The sequence below is a fragment of the Erithacus rubecula genome (assembly GCF_903797595.1).
Source record: "Erithacus rubecula genome assembly, contig: SUPER_Z_unloc_1, whole genome shotgun sequence".
In the NCBI taxonomy this organism is placed as follows: domain Eukaryota; kingdom Metazoa; phylum Chordata; class Aves; order Passeriformes; family Muscicapidae; genus Erithacus; species Erithacus rubecula.
The window spans coordinates 1,672,083-1,691,741 of NW_027635590.1; the positions used below are offsets into that span (position 1 = coordinate 1,672,083).

Consider the following 19,659-nt stretch of genomic DNA (forward strand, 5'->3'; position numbering starts at 1 on the left):
AGGTTCGTGCGGCGCGTCCGCCTGAACCGGGATGTGAGGGAGAGGCTTGGGGGAGTTTGGTCAAACAGCCTGGGCTCGGGGACAAAGCTGCTGAGAGCCGGCTGAACCGAGGGCTACGCGGCTGAGGAGCTGCTGGGGCGCTACAGGCGACTCCGGCACCGCTATTGGTTGCCCCGGACACGCTTCCCCTCCTGGCCCTCCTCTCCTGCTTGGCGCATGCTGATGACGTCGCGGGGCGCGCCGCCAGGGAGGCACGCCGTCAGCCGGCCGGGGTCGCGGCAGCACCGGGCCGCCGCGGCGCGCTGCTGACGCTGCCGGGCTCGCGGGCGGGCGCGCGCCTCTCCCGGCGCCGCCTCCGCCATGTTCCGGCGGGCCCGTATCACCGTGCGGCCCAATGTGCGGCCCCCGGGCAGGGCCGCCGCCACCGGCACAGGCGGGGTGGACCAGGAGCCGCCGGGACCCCCGGGTTCGGACACCCCGGCGGCGGATGGAGCAGGGAGCGCGGCAGGATCGGCGGACGCGCGGCAGGCAGACAGGTGAGTCCCGCCAAACTCGCCCTGGCAGGGCAGTGTCGCGGCAGTGGACCGCGTGTCCCCGGGAGCGGGATGGGCCTGTGCAGGGCGGGACCGGCGGATCCCGGGAGGTGGCGGTGGCTCTCTGTAGCCTGGCTGTGGCCTGTCACCGTCCGGTTATCGGTGCTGTGCTGGCTCCTCCTGAAGTCCTCATAAAGACGAGTGCGGTCGGTGCCCGCTGGCTGCGCGCCGGGGCTGTCGGACAGGACAAGGACTTGCGGAGTTCGGCGCGCTGCAGCGTAGCCTGAACCCGCGTTTCTTCACTGCCCTTGTGCAGCAGGCGCTTAGAATAACATGGGAACGGGCGGCCCAGGGAGGTGGCGGAGTCACCGTCCTTGGAGGTGTTTTGGGGAAGACTGGACATGGCATTTAGTGCCATGGTCTACTTGGCAAGGTGGTGTTGGGTCATGGGTTGGACTCGACGATCTCGAGGTGTTTTCCATACTAATCGATTCTGTGATTCTCTAAGTTAAGGCTGCAGAAGAGTGGCCCAGTGTGGTTTGACACTCGTTTTCTTCTGACTCCATAGCAGCCAGTAAATCCTGGTTTGCTGTGTGCAGCAATTCTTTGTGCTCTGTAACCAGATGAGCTTCATTCTGCACTCTTACAGCATTTTGTCTTTTGTATCCATTTCTTCATGCGTTGGCAAGAAAGGATTTCTGTCTTTTTACAGGTTTTTTTGCCTGTTTAGTTTTGAGTACTTTTTATTGTGATGAAAGCACATGGTAAAGTTGCCCTTAGGAGTGGTCCTCCCTGAGGATCTCCCTGTTATGCGCCTGGTTGATAAACCCCACAGTTTATTACTTGCTTCCCGACGCCCCTGCCCCTCCCAGCCTTGTGGGATGGGCAGAAAATTAAAATGGCAAAAGTGCAGGTGTGTCAAGATGAAGACAGTTCAATAGATAAAGAAATAGCAGTGCACGTAAGCAAAGCAGGATTGGGAATACACCACTACCTGCAGGTGTTTTACTGTCTCCAGAAAAGAAGGGATGTCGCTGTTGACCTCATTTAGAGAGATGGGACACACTCTTTTCATGGAGCAAAAGAACCTAAAGGTTTATTACACACATCTCATTATATGTAGCATTTAATAATCATCCTCTGTCTATCTCTTATTGATCAGTAACAAGCTATTACCCCTGTTAATAATTGGTCAGTCTAGAAAAGGTGTCTATGTGCTGGAAAGAGTTGTTCATAAGATACTGCTTTCATTCTTCTGCTTGACAGGTGAGAAGTGCTGAAACAGGTGTAAGAAACAGTCCTAATCTGTAGAATTCTTTCCCAGGGAAACAAGCTGTTTTTCACTGTTGCAGGACTCTGTTCTCATGAAGAGCTGGTAGCAATCTCACAGTTCATGTCGAATCAAGTCAGAATTCAGTCTATGAGATTTGCTGTACAGGACTGCTGTTTAGCCACCACAATGGGATCTATCATTCATAGCATTTACTTGGGAAGACAAATGCCATAGCTCTAAATGTCCATTCTTTCTTCCTCTGTCTTTTACTGAGGAGCATGATGCGACAGGTGGGATCACAGCAGTGATCAGTCATTTGATATCAGCTGTCCTGGTTGTGTCCTCTCCCAGCTTCTTGCCCACCCCCAGTGTGGTCAGCCATGTGGCAATGTGAGAAAAGACCCTGGTGCTGCATAATCTTTTCTCAGCGTTTGCTGGAAATACGGGTATGCTATCAGTGCTGTTGTTCCACAAATCTGAAGTATCACCATGTGAGCTTCTGCCCACCAAAGGCAGTACAGATCAGCATGTCAGGACATTTCCTCAATCTGATAATTGTTCTTCAGAACAACATTCACACTTCTTTTGTACAGTTGGCTTTGAGTTTTCACAAATACCTCTATTCTTTTCGTTGATGCTTGTTCCTTATGACAGTATGATGAAATAGTGTTACACCCTTCTGTTTTGGTGGCTGGAAATTCAGGTCTCAGAATAGTTGGCATGGCGTGTCTTTAGGAAACCCATGCTGTCTTTTATTCAACTTGTATCTTACATCTTTACTTGTTTTGCATTGTACTTCAAGGATGTCATTATTTCAAGTTGTATTTATAAAATTTTTATGTTACAGGAACCACCTTACTGAATCTTTTGCTATCCGACTTTTTTTTAATAAAAAAATTTTTACTATTTTTCATTTAGATGCTACTGTTGCTATTTCAAAAGATTTGTTAAAGACTTTTGTGTTTGTAATTTAACAAGTGATTATGTATGACTGATTTATATAACAATATATCAGCGTAATATAATTTTGAGTTTCAAAACTAGATAGTGGTGCAACTCTGAAAGGCACTCTGGTCTATTCTCATGGCCTAAAAATAGGCCTTTGCCTTATAACTTCTGACAGGGTAGCCCACCTAGCTGACCAAAGGAAGCCAGTTGATGTAGTCTTTTTGGATTTCAGTAAAACTTTTGAGTCTGGCTCTCGTAGTATCCTTCCTTCTGGACAAAACATCAAGCATGCACCCGGATAAACACATAATGGGCTGGGTGAGCAACTGGCTCACGTATCAGGTACAAAGGGTTACAGTGAATGGGTGACATCAGACTGGTGACCTGTCACTGGTGGGGCAGAGCTCCAACCTCAGTCCTGTGCTCTTCATTGTCTTCATAAATGAATGACCTAGACACAGGATTCAAAGGTATATTAAGTAATTTTAAAAGGTATATTAACCTGTTGACTCTCTTGAGGACAGTGAGGCCCTGCAGAGAGACCTCAACAAATTAGAGGGCTGGGGAAACGCCAGGCATATGAACTTCAAAAAGGGAAAGTGCCAGATTGTGCAGCTGAGGTGGGGCAATCCTGAGTGTATGGACAGACTGGGAAACAAGAGACTGGAGGAAAATGACCAGGGGGTTTAGTCGTTGACAAGTTGAACTTGAGCCAGCAGTGCCCTGGCAGGCAGTAGGGCCAACCCTGTCCTGCATCAGGCACAGCATCACAGCTGGGCAAGGGAGCGGATTGTCCTGCTCTGCTCTGAGCTGGGGCAGCCTCACCTCCAGTGCTGGGGGCAGGTCTGGGTGACACAGAATAAGCAAGACATTGAGCTGTTAGACAGCACCTGAAGGGGGCAACAAAGATGGTGAAGGGCCTTGAGGTATAGCTGTACAAGGAGTGGCTGAGGTCACTTGGTCTGGTCAGCCTGAAGGAGATTGAGGGGAGGTCACATTGCAGTCTAAAACTTCTTCATGAGTGGAAGTGGAGGGGCAGACACTGATCTCTTCAACTCACAGCTGCTCAGGTCTTTGTCTGTTGTATCAGACGCTTTATATTGTTTTGTTTTCTATATACTGAATAAGTTTTATTAATTATCAGCGAAGTGAAAATTTTATAAGTGTAAGAGAATTTTATTTTTTTTGTGCACTTCCTGTTTAATTGTATTTACCTGTTCACAAATCCAGTGTTGCACTCTGGTTAAAAACTCCACATAACACAGGTGGTATGAAGAAGGTGGGTGAAGAATTACTTTCCATTGTCTCCTGCTTTACAAAGGACAGTGGGTGTTGAGTGGAATTTGCAAGGATCTCATTCAAAACCCATAAATAGGCACCATGTAATAAGCCCTCTAAACTCTTTTCTCAGGGGTTTCTGTACTGAAAACATGTGTGAACTCACAGTGGGGACAAATTGATTCAGCCATTTAACAGAGACTGCAAAATGCAAACAAATCATCTGCATTTTCCCTGAATCACAGACAGTAGCTGGAGACAATTTTGAAAAGATTTACTGTGTATTTATACTTTTTTTATATTTCTTGGAATGCATTTACTTATGACCATTTTAAAAAAGAGAACGGGTATGGTTGTCCTTACATACAGAAACAGGGCATAGTTCCAACATAAAATTTAAAAACTCTCTTTATGACTCAGTTATAATTATACTGCAGTCTTGCTATGAGGAACAGCCATAAAGCTGAGCACTGATGGAGTCAGCAGACTTGGATCATCATAATGGTTGGCAGTTTTATTTGCACTTTGAAAAATATTTCTGCATAAGTGATAGAAAAAGTGCTAATGTATAAAATGTTCTAGGGAAGCTAGGTTAAGTCTGAGCAGCAGTTTGCCTGCTGAAGTTTTTCTGGAAGCCACAGTTTATATAGCATCTTGCAAATATGTAAGAGGAATGTTCACTTTTAGTGTAATAAAAGTCATTAAATCACTGTTACTTACAGTTTGTTAAAGTGTTTTTAGTGTGTTACCTGTGTTATGTGGGTAATTTTTTATAAAGCTTTATGATACTGGTATTTTCAGCTGAAAGGAGAGAGCCTTCCATAAAAAGAGGTAGAGTGTGGGATTGTATTACTGTTACAATCTTGTTGATCAGTGATTAGTGTTAGAAAATAATACACCTGTTCTTAAAGCTGATTGTTTTATGAGGAAGTACAAGCTGCAGGTTGGTCCTAGCATGGCTTCTTGTGTGTCACTTTTTTCCCATAGCCTAGTGTTTATATTGATTGGCCTATAAAAACATCTTGAAAGTAGAAGTAACAAATCTATCACTGCAAAGACCTTCAGAATACTCTCTTAAATTTTCCAGTGATGACAAGGGGAATAATACAAGTGGTGCTGGGGAAGCTAGCAAGCCTGCAGAGATGCTTACCCAGAGAAGAAAACGTATCTCCACCATGCCAAATCTTGTCAAACCCAGAGCTGGACCATCGTCTGCTCCACGTTCTGCACCAAAACCGCAGAGGCGACCATCACAGACTTCTGATGGCAGTGCTTCGCTTCAGAAGGATCCCAGTCCATCAGAAAAGAGTAATGTTGAAAGCTCTGTAAAGTCTCCCATGCTTCCTGAGAAGAAAACACCTGTGCCACAAGTGCCACAGTTTTCACCGCTAAAAAAATGTGTGAACAAGGAGCAAACTGTTGGTGTAGCTGCTCCGAAAAATGATGATAGCTTGCAGAAGAATGGACCCTCTCCTCTCAAGGAGAGACCAACACAGGAAAGATCACGAACACAGGAGGAAAAGCTACCTGTGAAACCTTCTCCTGAGAAAGCCAAACGAACATGTTCTGACCAGGAAAGGATCCTCAAAGCTCGGAAATTAAGAGAAATGCTTAAAGAAGAACTGAAGAAGGAGCGGATGGTAAGGCCTCTGTGTTGAGCAGTGCTTATCTGTAAAGGGAAGAGCACTGGGATTCACCCTGCATACATTGTCTCATTGCTGTCATGTTTTTTGATGTTCATCAGCTACTTACTGCTAGTAGTCTGTGATACCTCATAAGTCTATGTGTTTTTTCTGTTTATAAGCAGTAGCAGCACTTTGTTCCCTAATAATACAGATTTTACAAGGAATTGCCTTATTTTTATTGGATTAGCCGCAAGACGTTCTGACATGACACCTAGTTTTATAGTTAACTTCTAATTTTGAAAGTTTCATGGTTTGTAGTACAGCAGGGAAGTATGTGCAAGAAGCTTAGATTTGGGACATCTCATATTTTTTCGAGTTTATCATTGTCAAAATTCTATAATTTTGAAGACCTTTTAATTTATTTGTGCTAGGTATTGAATGCTTCTGAAAGGATAAGTGGCTTAAGGGTCTGTAATGCCCTCTCTGAGAAAGGAACACTTTTAAGATAATCTTGTTCTAGTTCTTGGGCGTGGTATATGTGTGCATGTGTGAACAGCAAAATTCCATTAATGGGAACTTTGTAAACAAACAGGAGTACTAATAATTTTGAGATATTAAATACTTTTAGGGTAAATCTAAGCATTTGTTGTTTTGTTTTATTTCATTTTGGTTTGTATGGAAGAAGTTGAAACACAGGCCTCCAGTAATTGAAGGACGTTCTCCACTAGATCGTTCTAAAATGACCATGAGAGACTTAATATACTATCTGCCAGAAAACAATCCTATGAAGTAAGTATGACTTTTTTTCTCTCTCCTTAGGTTAAATTACTTTTCAACCTCTGTAACACTTAAATACAGCTTTAGCACAGATACAGTATTATTGCAATAGTAACCAAAGCTTCTAGACTAGCTTCTAGTTTTCACATCTGCTTAATTATAGTACAGAAGTGAGAATGGAGCTTTGTGTACTTGTTGAAATACACAAACATGAACCTGTCCCTAGTGTTGATTTATCTCTACAGAAATACAGAATAGTAGAATAGTAGAATTTTATTATTTTTTCCAGCTGTTTGCTGTGAAATTTTTATTTGTGGCTGTTAGAGTTGTTATAATTGCTCACTAGATCCAATGGACTCAGGAAGCTAAGCAATTCTCCTTCTAGGTGCTGAAGTGAGAAACATACTGCAAGACCCTTGAGGGTAGCTGCTGCTGCTCCACTGGCATGTTTCACCAGTAGCAGGGCTGAGGTGCTTGCAGGGAACACTAATGCAGCGGGCTGCACAGGCTGCCACAGACAGAGCAGAGCAGAGCAGGGCCTTTTCCCTGCAGCTATCACCAGCAATCACACAAATAGAAGTACAGTTATCCAAGTCCTGTTCTTTCAGTAGTAGATGAGTTTTCTGGTGGTGCCTGTTATCACGTGCTTGTTAATGTTTGTGTGCTTGTGTGTTTTATTTATCACTTCCCTATTTTTTCTTTTACACTGAATAGTCCCTTAGGAGGTAAAAAACAAGATACTCTCATATTCCCTTTATCCTAGCCATGGATTTCTTCTTGAGATGCTTTTTTTGTCCTTGCTTGTACAAAAACAAGGTAAAATTTACTAAACATTGGTGGTTGTGTAGTCGAATCTAGATGTGATACAAATAATTGAATAAAAAAACTTTGTGATTCTTTGTCCATTGCTCATTAAAAGCCAGTTTCATGGAAGAAAGCAGAAATGTATCTGTACAAACAATGATCTTTTGCTTTTTATGATATTCTAGGTCTTCATTGGTAGAAGAAAAGAGAACAGAAAAAAATGCTTCACTAAGTCAGATGAAAGAGTAAGTCTTGATGGTGAAGTATAGTTAAGAAGTTTTCTGGTATAAAAACCTCTGCATTTCTATGATAATACAGTGTAGATATATGTCTTTACTGTTTCAATATCATAGCCTAATTTATAAAAAATGTAGTTTGGGCAGGTTGGGTGGCTAAAAAACATTTTACTTTCAACATTAAGTTTTGCATATTTCCATTTTACAGTAGAATGAAAAGCAGATTTCAAAGTTCACATATTTCTTGATGTGTTGTATTGCTGAGTGGTTCATCAAATTGTTGAGTGTCTGACATGCTGAGCAGCAGTTCAAAACACTTAATATTTTTGCTCACTGTCTTAAAAACTGTAGACAGGAAGAGAAAAGTACTCCTGATCATGAAGAAGAGGAGGAGGAGGAAGAAGAGAATGGGGAAGAGAGTCAGGATGGCCCACTTCTCGTTCCTCGTGTGAAAGTAGCGGAAGATGGTTCAATCATTCTGGATGAAGAAAGGTGACAAATTCTGTGCCTGACTCGTGTGGACTGTACTCAGTTTGTGGCTCAGTTTGTAAACAGAGGAATAGTTTGCACTGGGACAAATATGAGTATATTTATGTTTGGGAGTTGAGCTACACTGAGTTAGGAAACAGTGCAAGGATGTGGCAAAATATGAGCAGCAGTAAGTAATCTGCATCTCTGTAGTGGCATACTTTATGAGAAGTGTTGTTGGGGAAGGAGGTAGAGAGGAAGATTACATAATTTTTTACTGTGAATGAACACTGAAGATCTGTCAAACTTTCAAATGTCTTCTGTTTAGCTGACATTTTTTGCTTCTCGCAGTTAATAAGTATCTGCTTACTGTTCTGTCAGTGTTTTTAGTAACTTTGCTTAGAATATGATGTTTAAAAAGTAAAGTATTAAATTTCTGAGTTCCCCAAAGGTACTAACGCAAGATTTAGGCCAAGATTTAAAGATAAAGAGGGCCTGGTAAAAAATTTTGAAAGTAATGTAGAAGGATATTGAGAAGTTCTAATGATTTTACAAAATATATTTCTCAAATATTAAAAAGTTTTTTTTTTTAAAGATAATTATGTCTGTCTGTATTATATCTTATAAAACAGGAAAAGGAGATTTACTCACACGGGGCAAATAGAGTAGTTTTTTCTTGCTACATTCTCCCATTAAAGTACATGCTAGTGTAATTATTAAAATTATTACATAGTAGAAGTGCTCACTTCTGGGAAACAAATTGAAGAGCTGTCTTATAAACATCCACTGTGTGTTTTCATAGCAGTATTTTGAGGTGAGTCTTCTTGTGTGTTTTCTTTCCCAGTTTAACGGTAGAAGTTCTAAGAACAAAAGGTCCATGTGTTGTAGAGGAAAATGATCCCATCTTTGAGCGTGGCTCTACAACTACATATTCTAGCTTCAGGAAAAGTTTTTATACTAAACCATGGTCAAATAAAGGTGAGTATATTTTTGGTTTCAAGTAAATGGACCTACTTACATGTCATCTTAACTCTCCACACTCTTACAACAGGCAGAGATGTGGTATTTACTGTGAAACTGATTTTTAAAACATCCAGTGCCTTTTAATATGTAGACTACCTGTGCTTTTTTCCCGCCATGGATATTCTGATGCTGAGGAAATGCTAATCTGCTTTATCAAGAGCATAATTTTGGATTCTGGTTTACAGATATTTGGGTTCTATATGGTACTGAAACTAGGTTATTCCAGCATGGGCAGGAATAGATTGTGTAAGGTGTCTCTGTGTGGACTGATTTCAGTGCAAGTGGACAGCTGTGTTTTTATGAATGGCTGAGTTAGGTTCTTCATCACTCCTGTTGTGAATTTACTATTATCTCTAGGCTGGCTTACAACACTGTACAAGACTTTTTACAATTGGAAATTACTTTTTACTGCTATAGATGGAAAAATTAGCTTCAGAATTCACTGTGCTCTCTTTGGGATGCACTCTTTTCCTATTAATAATGGAGACGGTAGATTTACAGAATATTTTTCTGATTTCTGTTTGTGCTTGTGTTCATAATAAAAATGTGCATGGACAATTTGGGTTTGGTTAGCTTTGATTTACTACCTTTAGAAAGCACCCTTCACATTCTGAAATTTTCTAGTAGATTAGACAGTCCTTTTTGTTGATAGTTCATTCAGCAAATGTTGATAGAAGAGCCAAGGTAAAATAACAAACATATACTCCATATATACTCATCTGGACTTGCAGAAGACAACCTCAAAGTTACTGATCTTATCCCATTAGGGTTGCAAGGTGTTCTTATTTCTGGTAGCAAGAAGGATGTTTTGATAAATATTTAAGTGTGTGTAATTTTTTTCTTTCTTTTCTCTTCTAGAAACAGATATGTTCTTTTTAGCTATAAGTATGGTAGGAACAGACTTCTCCTTGATTGGGCGGCTGTTTCCTCATAGAGCCAGAGCAGAAATTAAGGTAAAAATTAAAGCACTCAATAAAGAAACTGAACACCTGGTTTTACTTTTATTCTTCTTATTTGCATTCCCATGCTTCCTCTACTATCTGATGAGAATTTTGTCCACAGTAGTGCTTGTTTTCTGGTACCTGTTCAAAGAGGTTGTAAGTATCTGAAACACTAAAATGCTGGTTGAATTTCAATCAATGTATCTAGTAAATATAGCATACTTGAACAGACTGTTTTAGGTGTAGAATGCTGATATTCCTAAATTGCTTTGGTGAGGGGCTTCTCTGTTCTCTCTTTTGTTGTACACAGCTGGGAAAGTCTTTGTTTCAAACCTTGCTCAGATTAAAAGTCAGGAAAAGGTGTAGAAAATAATAAAAGTGTAGCTGGTGATAGCTACGGTAACAGATGTTATATTTAAAAATTAATTGCAAACTTGTGTGGATATGTATGTGAATTTCAAAAACTTTAGTTGATTTGTTACCATGAAGGCTTAGCTTGAGCTGCCATTTTGTACAACATATTGTTGCTTTTCTTGCTTAATGATAAACACAGCTGTGCATTTGCTTTTAGAACAAGTTCAAACGTGAGGAAAAAGCCAATGGATGGAGAATAGACAAAGCTTTCAGTAAGTAAATATTCCCTACCCTATTATGAGTCATTAAGTGGTAGCCATCTATTTTCATGGTAATTTCCATGCTTTGCCTTGTCTGAATTATTTAGAATAAAGTTTTTGCTCATAGATGAATCCAGAAGTTGTGGAATCTTAGGTATTCATAGCAAGCATAGTTCACAGTAACAATCGCCAGGTTTGTTTTTTATCTTTTCTAGATGTCTGCTAGATTAGATTAATATAAACTTTCTCATGTATATTCTGTTGAAGATATTTCTTCTTATTCATGGGAATTTCTAGCACAGTTACTTATTGTAAACTGCTTTGAGACTCCTTGAAGACTTTCTTTGTTAGTTGAATGAGGTGCATATGTCCTACAGCAGCATGTTAATACATTATTTAGTGCTACGATACAGTTTATGTCTTTGTCAGTTCTTAAGTTTTCTGAACTACTTAGTTTATAACTTGTTTTTTATAACCTAACTACCATAATCCAGTCAACTTCAATTTTATGTCAACTTCTGCCCCTGCTCAAGTGATGCAGAAAATACTTCCAAGAACTGTTTAAATTTATATAACCTTTACTTTTTAATATTATATCGTGTATCACTGATTACTTTACAAAGATGAAAGTAAAAAAAAATAATCAACTTTGAAATCTGTTCTCTTTCTTTGCTTTAATCTGATAGAAGAAAAACGACCCTTTGATTTTGAATTCTTTGCCCAGCTGCTTGAGAAGGTCTTAGCAGATGAGGGAAAGAGGAAGCAAAAGCCCGTTAAAAACCAGAAGCCAAAAGAAAAAAAGTCTTCAAGGCCACAGAAGTCAAAAGGTACTTTAAAAGAGTTCTTGAGATGGCATTACAGAACAGTGGTCAGTAATGTGTTGCTAGCAGAGGAAAAATCACATAGGGCATTATATTTTCCTTCCCTCTTGTGGACACGACAAGGAAATCTTAGCTTCATAGTGTAACTTTTTCAGGTGTAGTTTATTGATGTGCAGGGTGGTAATAATTAGTAGCAGAGCAAAAAACATGATACCATGGTGAAAAGGGTCCTCTTCCACTATCTGAAGTGCTGATATTCAAAGTTAACTGTTGGTAAGTATCTCCATGAGTTGCTAATTAATTCACTTGTAGAATTTTTGAGCCAGAATCATATTTTTAGCAAACTCTTCTGTGTTGAAAGTTTTCTTGTATTTAAAATCCTCTTCTTTTAAGGGTTTTGTTTCTCCTTTAATGGTAGTTTAACTTCCTGGGCCTTAGGAGTATGATTCTTTTCAGAGAATCATGTAAATGTTGTTTTTTCTTTCCGGTCTGTTCAAAATAAAGATTATGTTTAATTACTGTTGATCACCATTGTGTCTTACTACCTCAGTACCTGGGAAACGATCATTGACAGATGCACTTTTATTAAAAACAGTTATACTGACACCATTTTGTGCATTTCTTGCTAATTCTAATTTTTTCCACAAGGACCTATCCTTTTGTAAGTGGCATTGTGAAACAAACGAGTGAACATCTTTTCAAGGGGATGCTAGCTAGGAAGCAACATGTCTTAAAATTGAAGTAGTTGCTGCTTTTCTATAGCCTTGGTTTTGGATTTGATTAAGTAAAATATCCCATGCATTAGGACTTAAAACCATGTAGAGAAATCTTGTTTCTACACTTTAGTGGTAGACTAAAGATTATGTCATGCATAAAGTAATGTGAGTATGCTTTTCTACTGCTTTTGCATTTTGGACTTCTTAATTACAAGGAAACAAGTTCATTTAAGGTGAATAAAAAGGAAAAGGAAGGTTCTTGGTGGTTAAATACAAGATCAAGACAAAATTTCCTTAAAATAGCGGGGAGGGAAATTTTAGAAACTCATTAAACCCAGAAAATAACTTGCCAATTATTAGCTGGATAATATTTCAGCTTTCTTATGTAAGCTAGAATGATCAAGTCTTATACATTTATTGATGAAAATTCATGTTTGCATGGCTTACATTTTGTAACCATCATCACCTGTTTCTACAGACATACAAAAATCCTTTGTAGGAGTAGCAATGTCTGTTTTCCCTGAATGCAAATGCAACTGTATTAACTGCAAAAAAGCACAGGCACAGTAGCATCTATGAAATTTGCTTTACATCCCATATTGACTTTCCCCTGGTGAAGTGTTGTCCCATGTACATAATGTGTTTTGTATTAAATGCTGAAGTGACTCTGTGCTGGAGCTTTTCTGGCAAGTCAATGACTGATGCTGCCCAGTCCTGCTCATACACCTGGCAGTGTATTGGCAGTGATATGTGAGTACTCAAATGTTTTTAGTAGAGGTACCTTTGCTGTTTGTGGCTTCTACTACTCCACCAGTCCATTTACCAAGAACCATATTGTCTCAATAGCAAAAGCTGCCAGCACAGAAGCTGCTAATGATCAAGATGAACGTCAGGAAGCCAGAATTTCTGATGCAGAAATAGAAGCAGATGGTGTAACAGCTGAAAAAGAAAATGAGGAATCTTTGGGCGTTTCTGAACAGGCAGAACAGGTTGCATCAGAGCCAGCATTAGCAAAAAAGAAGAGAAAGAGGAAGAGAAAAGATGATCTTGAACAGGAAGTGAAGAATATTCCAGAAGAAATGCCTGTTCCTTCAAAAACTGCTGAAGAAGGGAAGTCCTCTAATAAAAGTAAGAGACAAAAATGCTCGCTTTCAAATGTCAAATAGAAATTTTATATAAAGTCATTGCAAAATTAAAAGTCAAAATTTGGTCTTTGATTTGTATTGTTGATCTGCCTTGTAGGAGGTTATGGAACAATGCCTTTTAAAATCAGCATTCATTCTAAATCTAAACATACTTTGTTTTAGATGAGAACAGTTCTCTTAATACTTGGATTTTTTCAAATGGGACTTTTAGGCTTATATTAACTTTTCTTCACTGAATTTAGGATTTGGTTACTGGAATTCTAAGATATTTCCCAGAATGTCCAAACTAATTTAATTCTTATTAATTATCAGGGAAAAAAGTGGTACATGCAAGCAGTGATGATCATACTACCTGTGGAGAAGAAGTGGATTGTGCTATTGATGGGAAACAAAATGCAACTGCTGTAACAGAGGAAGAGAGATTAGAGTCCTGTTCACCAGTGAAGAACCAAATGGAAAGAGAAGGTGGTGTCAGTTTATGCAGGTAATGTTTATAATGGAAAGCTTAGGCAAAACAAAAACATAGTTTAAAGTTTTAATATTGGTTTCATTTTTTTATGATTACCATCATTAAACTGCCACAGAAAGTGCAGGTTTCTGAGACCTGTCTTGGGATTTTGTAAGCTGTTTATAATTTACATACTCAAAATATTCTTTGCCTTAATGAGCTGCCCTTGCAAAATTATCGTACATAATTACAGAAGTCACTTCCAAGAGTTATTTGATTTTTTTAGTTTAGGAAGTTTTTTTTGTTTAGTTTTTAGTTTTTAGTTTTTTGTTTAGGAAGACCATTGTTTATCCTAACTTCTGGTATTTCTCTTGAAGCACTGCCTGATAATGTTGGTAAGTTCAGTTGCTGTATGCTTGGAATTCTTCTCTGTAATAAAATTATTCTTGTGAAAATGGAGTATTGCTCTGATTTTATTTATGTAGAATCTGGGTGAAAGGCAAGCTTGGGTTCAGTTTTGGGCATAGTTTTACTAAAAAGCAAGTGTATACTTGTTTATTAAACTTGTTAAAAGTGCAAGTGGTAAATCTGAAAATTCATTATGATACTTCTTCAGAATTTTGTGTGTTAATTTGTTGTATTTAGCTGTTCTGTAATTGTAATTTTATGCAGATTCCCAGACACTTCCATTTTCTTTAACAGTTCATTAGAAATAAATGAAGGGACAGTTATTTGCTTCTCTCAACCGAGATAGTTACAAAAGATCAGAGAAAAAACAATTAGCATACAACTGTTCATGTTAAAGTTTGTTTTCATAAAAGTAATCAGTCTAGAAACATCAGATGAAATTTTAATATCATCTTAAAATTGCAGTGCAAAAGCACAAAAATTGTTTTAAAGCTCTCAGTCTGCAAATACTACTAAAACTCTGTGAAATTTTTTGAAATTTATTTAGTATCAAAATTGCATTGTTTTTCGTGCAACTTCCTCTGTCTGGAAGCAAAATAGCTTTTTCTCTACAAGTACACTAATGTTCCTGTATGCTTTTATTTATTTCAGCCTTGAAGATAGCAATGATGTTATGCTAGAACCTGCTAAATTGAGAACCGGAGATATCAGAGATAATACATCACAGGAAAGCCAGATTTCAGAGTTACCAGTTTCAAATATTAGAACCAAGGAAACACAAGCTGTAGAAACTACAGAATCAAAGGTATTATTATATTTTTATGTAGTTCTTCTCAAAATCTTGCTCTTGATCATTAAAAGCGGCTTGTAAATCAAGGCCAGTTTTTGGTTGTTTTTGTGCTGTTTTCACCACCAGGTGGAAAATAATCAACAGGCCTAAGAACATTACCAAAACTGAAATTCTGTCCATTCTCCTGGGTTTAATGGGCTGTCTGTTAACCTAAATGTATTCAGAGAGCTGTGCGTGCCTGACTTACCTTATTGACAACTTAAACAGCTGAACAGTTTAGTTATTCAAAATTGAAGGACTGCAATATGAGCAGCTAGGCCTTGGGGCAGGATTTGTCTGGCATATGCTTAGTGGCATGGTGTTGAAAACTGATTTGAGTGGAACATGTGTTGGGTTGTTGGTTCTGCTCCATGAATGATCTAGATACTGGAGCAGGGTGTAACCTCAGCAAGTTTACAGATTAGGCAGATCTAGAAGGAATTGCTAAGACACTCAAAGGTTATACAGGCCTCTAGAAGGACCTGCATAGGCTGGAGAAATGGGCTGACAGGAATCTCAGGAAGTTCAGCAAGGGGACATGCCAAGACCTGTACCAGGAACAACCTGAGGCACCAGTGTATGCTGCAAGCCACCCAGGCAGAAAGCAGCTTTTCAGAAAAGAACCTGGCTGTCCTGGTGGTCTCTGAGTTGAGCATGAACCAGGAAGGTGCTGTGGCTGCACAAACAGCTAAGAGTGACCTGGGCTGCATCAGGAGAAGCGTTGCCAGCAGGCTGAGGGAGGTGATCCCTGCCCCTTGTTCAGCACTGATGAAGCCACACCTGGAGGACTGACCGGTTCAGGGCTCCCTGGTAGGAGACACCTGGACACACTGGAGACAGCCCCTCAAAGGGTCACAGATGGTAAAGGGCTGGATGCATCACTATGACAAAAAGCTGAAGGAGCAGCAACTATTCAACCTGGAGAGAAGGCTCAGGGGGATCTCTTCAACAGTTCCACCAAAACGCAAGAGAAGGGTGCAAATAGGACCGAGCCAGGCTCTTTCCAGGGGTGCCCAGTGACAGTTAAAGAGACAGTGGGCAAACAGTGCAAGACAGGAGGTTCCTTCTTAGCACCAGTAATCCTGTGAGGGTTACCAAGCATTGGCACAGGCTGCCCAGAGAGACTGTGGAGTCTCCATCCTTGGCAAGATTCAGAAGCTATCTGGACACAGTACTGGACAACCAGCTCTAGGTGGCTTGATGTATTGGTTTTGCATGACCTGGTTTTGGTAGCAAGGGGCTAGAGGTGTGGCCTCTAGAGGTCACACTCTAGAGGTGAGAAGCTGCTGGAAGCTTCTTCCATGCCCAGCAGAGCCAGTCCCTGGTGGCTCCAAAGATGCATGTGCTGCTGGCCAAGGCTGGGCCAATTAAAAATGATGGTAACACCTCTGTGGTAACAGATTTAAGAAAAATTCAGAACAAAAAGAGGTTGCAGAGTTGTAATTGCAACCAGAGAAGAGTGGAGTGAGAACATGTGAGAAGAACAACTCTGCAGACACCAAGGTCAGTGGAGAAGGAGGGGCAGGAGGTGCTCCAGGCACTGGAGTTGAGATTCCCCTGCAGCCTGAGGTGCAGAACTCTGACAGATCATGGTGGAGCAGCTGTACCCCTGCAGCCCATGGAAATCCATGGGGGATGCAAAGATCCACCCACAGCCCATGGGATCCACTGGGGATGCAGAGATCCACCCACAGCCCGTGGGATCCATGGAGGATGCAGAGATCCACCCACAGCCCATGGGGATCCATGGGGGATGCAGAGATTCACCCACAGCACATGGGGATCCATGGGGGATGCAGAGATCCACCCACAGCCCATGGGAATCCATGGGGGATGCAGAGATCCACCCACAGCCCATGGGGATCCATGGGGGATGCAGAGATCCACCCACAGCCCATGGAGGAGCCCCATGCTGGAGCAGGTGGGTGCCTGGAGGAGGCTGTGACCCTGTGGGACACCTGTGGAGAGAGGGGCTCTGCTCCCAGGCTGGAGCAGCCTGTCCTTGGAGGCTGCACCCCATGGAAGAGTGACCCACACCACAGCAGTTTTAGGAGGGGCTGGTGCCCATGAGATGGAGCCATGTCAGAGAAGCTCATGGAGAGCTGTCCTGTGGGAGGGACCCCAGGGTGCAGCAGGAGAACAGCTCCTCTCCCTGATCAGTGGGAGCAGCCTCGGGTGATGAACTGACCGTAATCCCCATTCCCTGTCTCCTTGCACTGCTGGGGAAGGAGGAAGAGGTGTGGGGAAGGTATTCTTAAGGATTTATTTTGCTTCTCATTATCCTGCTCTGATTTTGTTAGTAATAAATTCATTTTGTATTTCTAAGTTGAGCCTGTTTTGCCTCTGATGGGCTTCAGTAAGTGATATCTCTCCTAGTCCTTATCTCCAGCCACGAACCCTGCATTAAATTTTCTTTCCTCTGTCCAGCTGCAGAGAGGTGGGATTGAGCAGCTTTGGTGGGTGCCTGGCATCTGCCCAGGTTAACCCACTACACTTGACTGGGGGGTTGGACCTGAAGACCTTAGCAGACTCTTTCACTCTCAATCACTGTGGCAATCTTGTTTCAGCTTTTCTTCATGTTTGAGTAGATGATCAAAAAAGTTTATTGGTTCTTTTCTACAACATTTATTTTCTTCCTCAGAATGAAGACACACATCACTCACAAAGAAGAGATGGAAAGCAGAGTGCATCAGAAAGTGGTTCACAGTCTGAAATCGCGTAAGTGGGATTATTCTACTTCGTGCTTGCACTTGAACTAAACCTGTATCTACTCGATTTGAATATAATTCCAATGGATCATTTTGGGTTGAACCAATCAGGAGATAGTGATAACTTGTTTTCCTTATTCAGTGGAGCTTTTTGGTAAAAATTTTGGTTGCTGAGTAGCAGTGCATTAGCTAAGATCTAAATGGTAGATAGGAATAGGGAGAAAGACTTAGCTAAACTTTGAGGAAAAAAAAAGCTAGTCTTTCTACAGCCAGCAAGAGCAAGAGAATGAAGAAATTCTGCCATATTGTGGATAAAGCTTGGCTGTGAAATTTGATTTTTTTTTTTTTTAGTAGAAGGGCCTCACTGAATTCTTTGACATTCATAAGCTCTTGATCAGAGCTTATTAGCTGTACACATCATATGTATCGTGTATTTCTGCTTTCTTAAGTGGAAGCTGTCCCTCCTCAGAACTTAGTGCAAGCTTCTAAGATTAAAAAACTCTCAAAATGTCTCTATCTTATCTCCTTTACGAAGTTAATTTTGTTGACTGTTTCCTACATTGAGAAATGGTATTTAAAGAAGTCTGTGCCTAAGATTTCCATTTTTGCATGATCATTGACTTCTTATTTCATAATACTGTTTTTAAAAGTGATTTAGAGATGGGGTACTAGTTAATGCTAGTCTTTCCCTTTTGAAGGGCAGATCACTCTTACGTTGAAGACTGTCAAAGCTTTATTTGTCTTGTTCTAGGGAGAATATGAGAAAAGTTAATAGTTCCCAATCTGAAGATTATTGATAAGATGTAGGGTTGTGTCAGTGTGTGAATCCCAGGACATGCCATTGCAATGGTTAAGGACACAGAGAGTGATGTACATACCCCATTCTTCAGTAAGATGTGGATGTTGGCAGTAGGACAAGGTATTTGAAAAAAGTTTGGTTTTCCGTCACTGAGATAGCTTTGAAAGGGGATGGGAGGAAAGGAGAGATGGATGCAAAACATTGTGCATAGGACAGATTTATATTGTTTCTATATTAAATTAATCACACTGACATGAATTGTGAATCCCTAGGAGAAGATATATTCCTATTTATTTAACATCAGGAAATACTCCTTCAAGTATTTTGAAGTAGATTCCACTGAAAGGTAGCCAAGCTGTTAAGGTTCATTTGATGCTCTTTTCATAACTTCATAGCATGTCTTTTAATATCAGAAAGAATGAATGGATTTTTTTTCTGTTTATGGTCTTGCTGCATGCAATGTCCATGCAGTCCATGATACTTGACCCATGCAGTCTGTGATGCTCTTGAAGTACATCTTGAACCATATAAGGCTTTAAGTTTCTCTTGGATGATAATATATACCACCTGTTTTTTATACCTTAAGGAAAACTGAAAAGTCAGCAGATAGAAGGCGCTTGCAAAGACCTAAACCCAATTTGGTGAGATCATCTGGAAGGAGGGAGGCAGCAGCACAAGACAAAACGGAGGCCAGAACTTCTCCAACTGTTGCAAATGCAGGTGAAAAGGTCAGAAAGAGGAATATTGCTTAATATTAATATTGTTCTTGATGCTGCATCTGTTTTGCTCAATGGGAATACTGTGGGCCAGTGACAATCTTAGAAATCACATTTTGGGAACTACTACTGGGATATCTGCACACTTGAAAAAGTCATGTTCCTTACCTCAATTCCAGTGCTCTGAAGAGGACAGTAGAAGTAAAAGAAATGAGGCCACAGAAGTAGAGAACAGGGATTTGGATACTGCATCTCAGTAAGTATTGAGAGCACTTTTCCAGTCTCCTGGTATTAACTGACTATAATTGTTAATTTATTGCATATAGTTCTCTTAGAAAAAGATAGTAATAACTTTAATGTAGTGAAACTTTATTATAAATTTCAAAATTGACTTCAGCATTTTTTTTTATATCAAGCGGTACTAGGGTGTAGAAAGTATGTACTTCTTTCCTGGCAAGTTGATGAAAGCATCACTTTATGAAATACCAACAATGCCTGTAACTTGAGAGGGAGGAGTGGTAGTGATGACTATGTCTTTGCTTTCCTCCC

At 40.4% G+C, this 19,659-nt stretch overlaps 1 protein-coding gene across 6 annotated transcripts in view; it reads left to right on the plus strand.

Annotated features, from left to right (window-relative positions):
• The first annotated feature begins 91 nt into the window (after window positions 1-91).
• The window catches only part of BDP1 (BDP1 general transcription factor IIIB subunit), a 51,414-nt gene continuing 31,846 nt past the window's right edge, over window positions 92-19,659 (plus strand). For 5 of the 6 annotated variants that reach the window (XM_079330813.1, XM_079330816.1, XM_079330814.1 and 2 more), the window contains exons 1-15: window positions 92-536; window positions 5,120-5,672; window positions 6,340-6,446; window positions 7,424-7,483; window positions 7,826-7,966; window positions 8,787-8,920; window positions 9,824-9,918; window positions 10,478-10,532; window positions 11,207-11,347; window positions 12,904-13,185; window positions 13,515-13,686; window positions 14,710-14,863; window positions 17,529-17,605; window positions 18,981-19,122; window positions 19,290-19,366. In XM_079330813.1, coding sequence (XP_079186939.1) covers window positions 361-536; window positions 5,120-5,672; window positions 6,340-6,446; window positions 7,424-7,483; window positions 7,826-7,966; window positions 8,787-8,920; window positions 9,824-9,918; window positions 10,478-10,532; window positions 11,207-11,347; window positions 12,904-13,185; window positions 13,515-13,686; window positions 14,710-14,863; window positions 17,529-17,605; window positions 18,981-19,122; window positions 19,290-19,366 — 2,366 coding nt within the window. In that variant the 5' untranslated portion in view covers window positions 92-360. The remainder of the gene's footprint in view (window positions 537-5,119; window positions 5,673-6,339; window positions 6,447-7,423; window positions 7,484-7,825; window positions 7,967-8,786; window positions 8,921-9,823; window positions 9,919-10,477; window positions 10,533-11,206; window positions 11,348-12,903; window positions 13,186-13,514; window positions 13,687-14,709; window positions 14,864-17,528; window positions 17,606-18,980; window positions 19,123-19,289; window positions 19,367-19,659) is intronic. The other variant, XM_079330815.1, reaches the window with a different exon arrangement.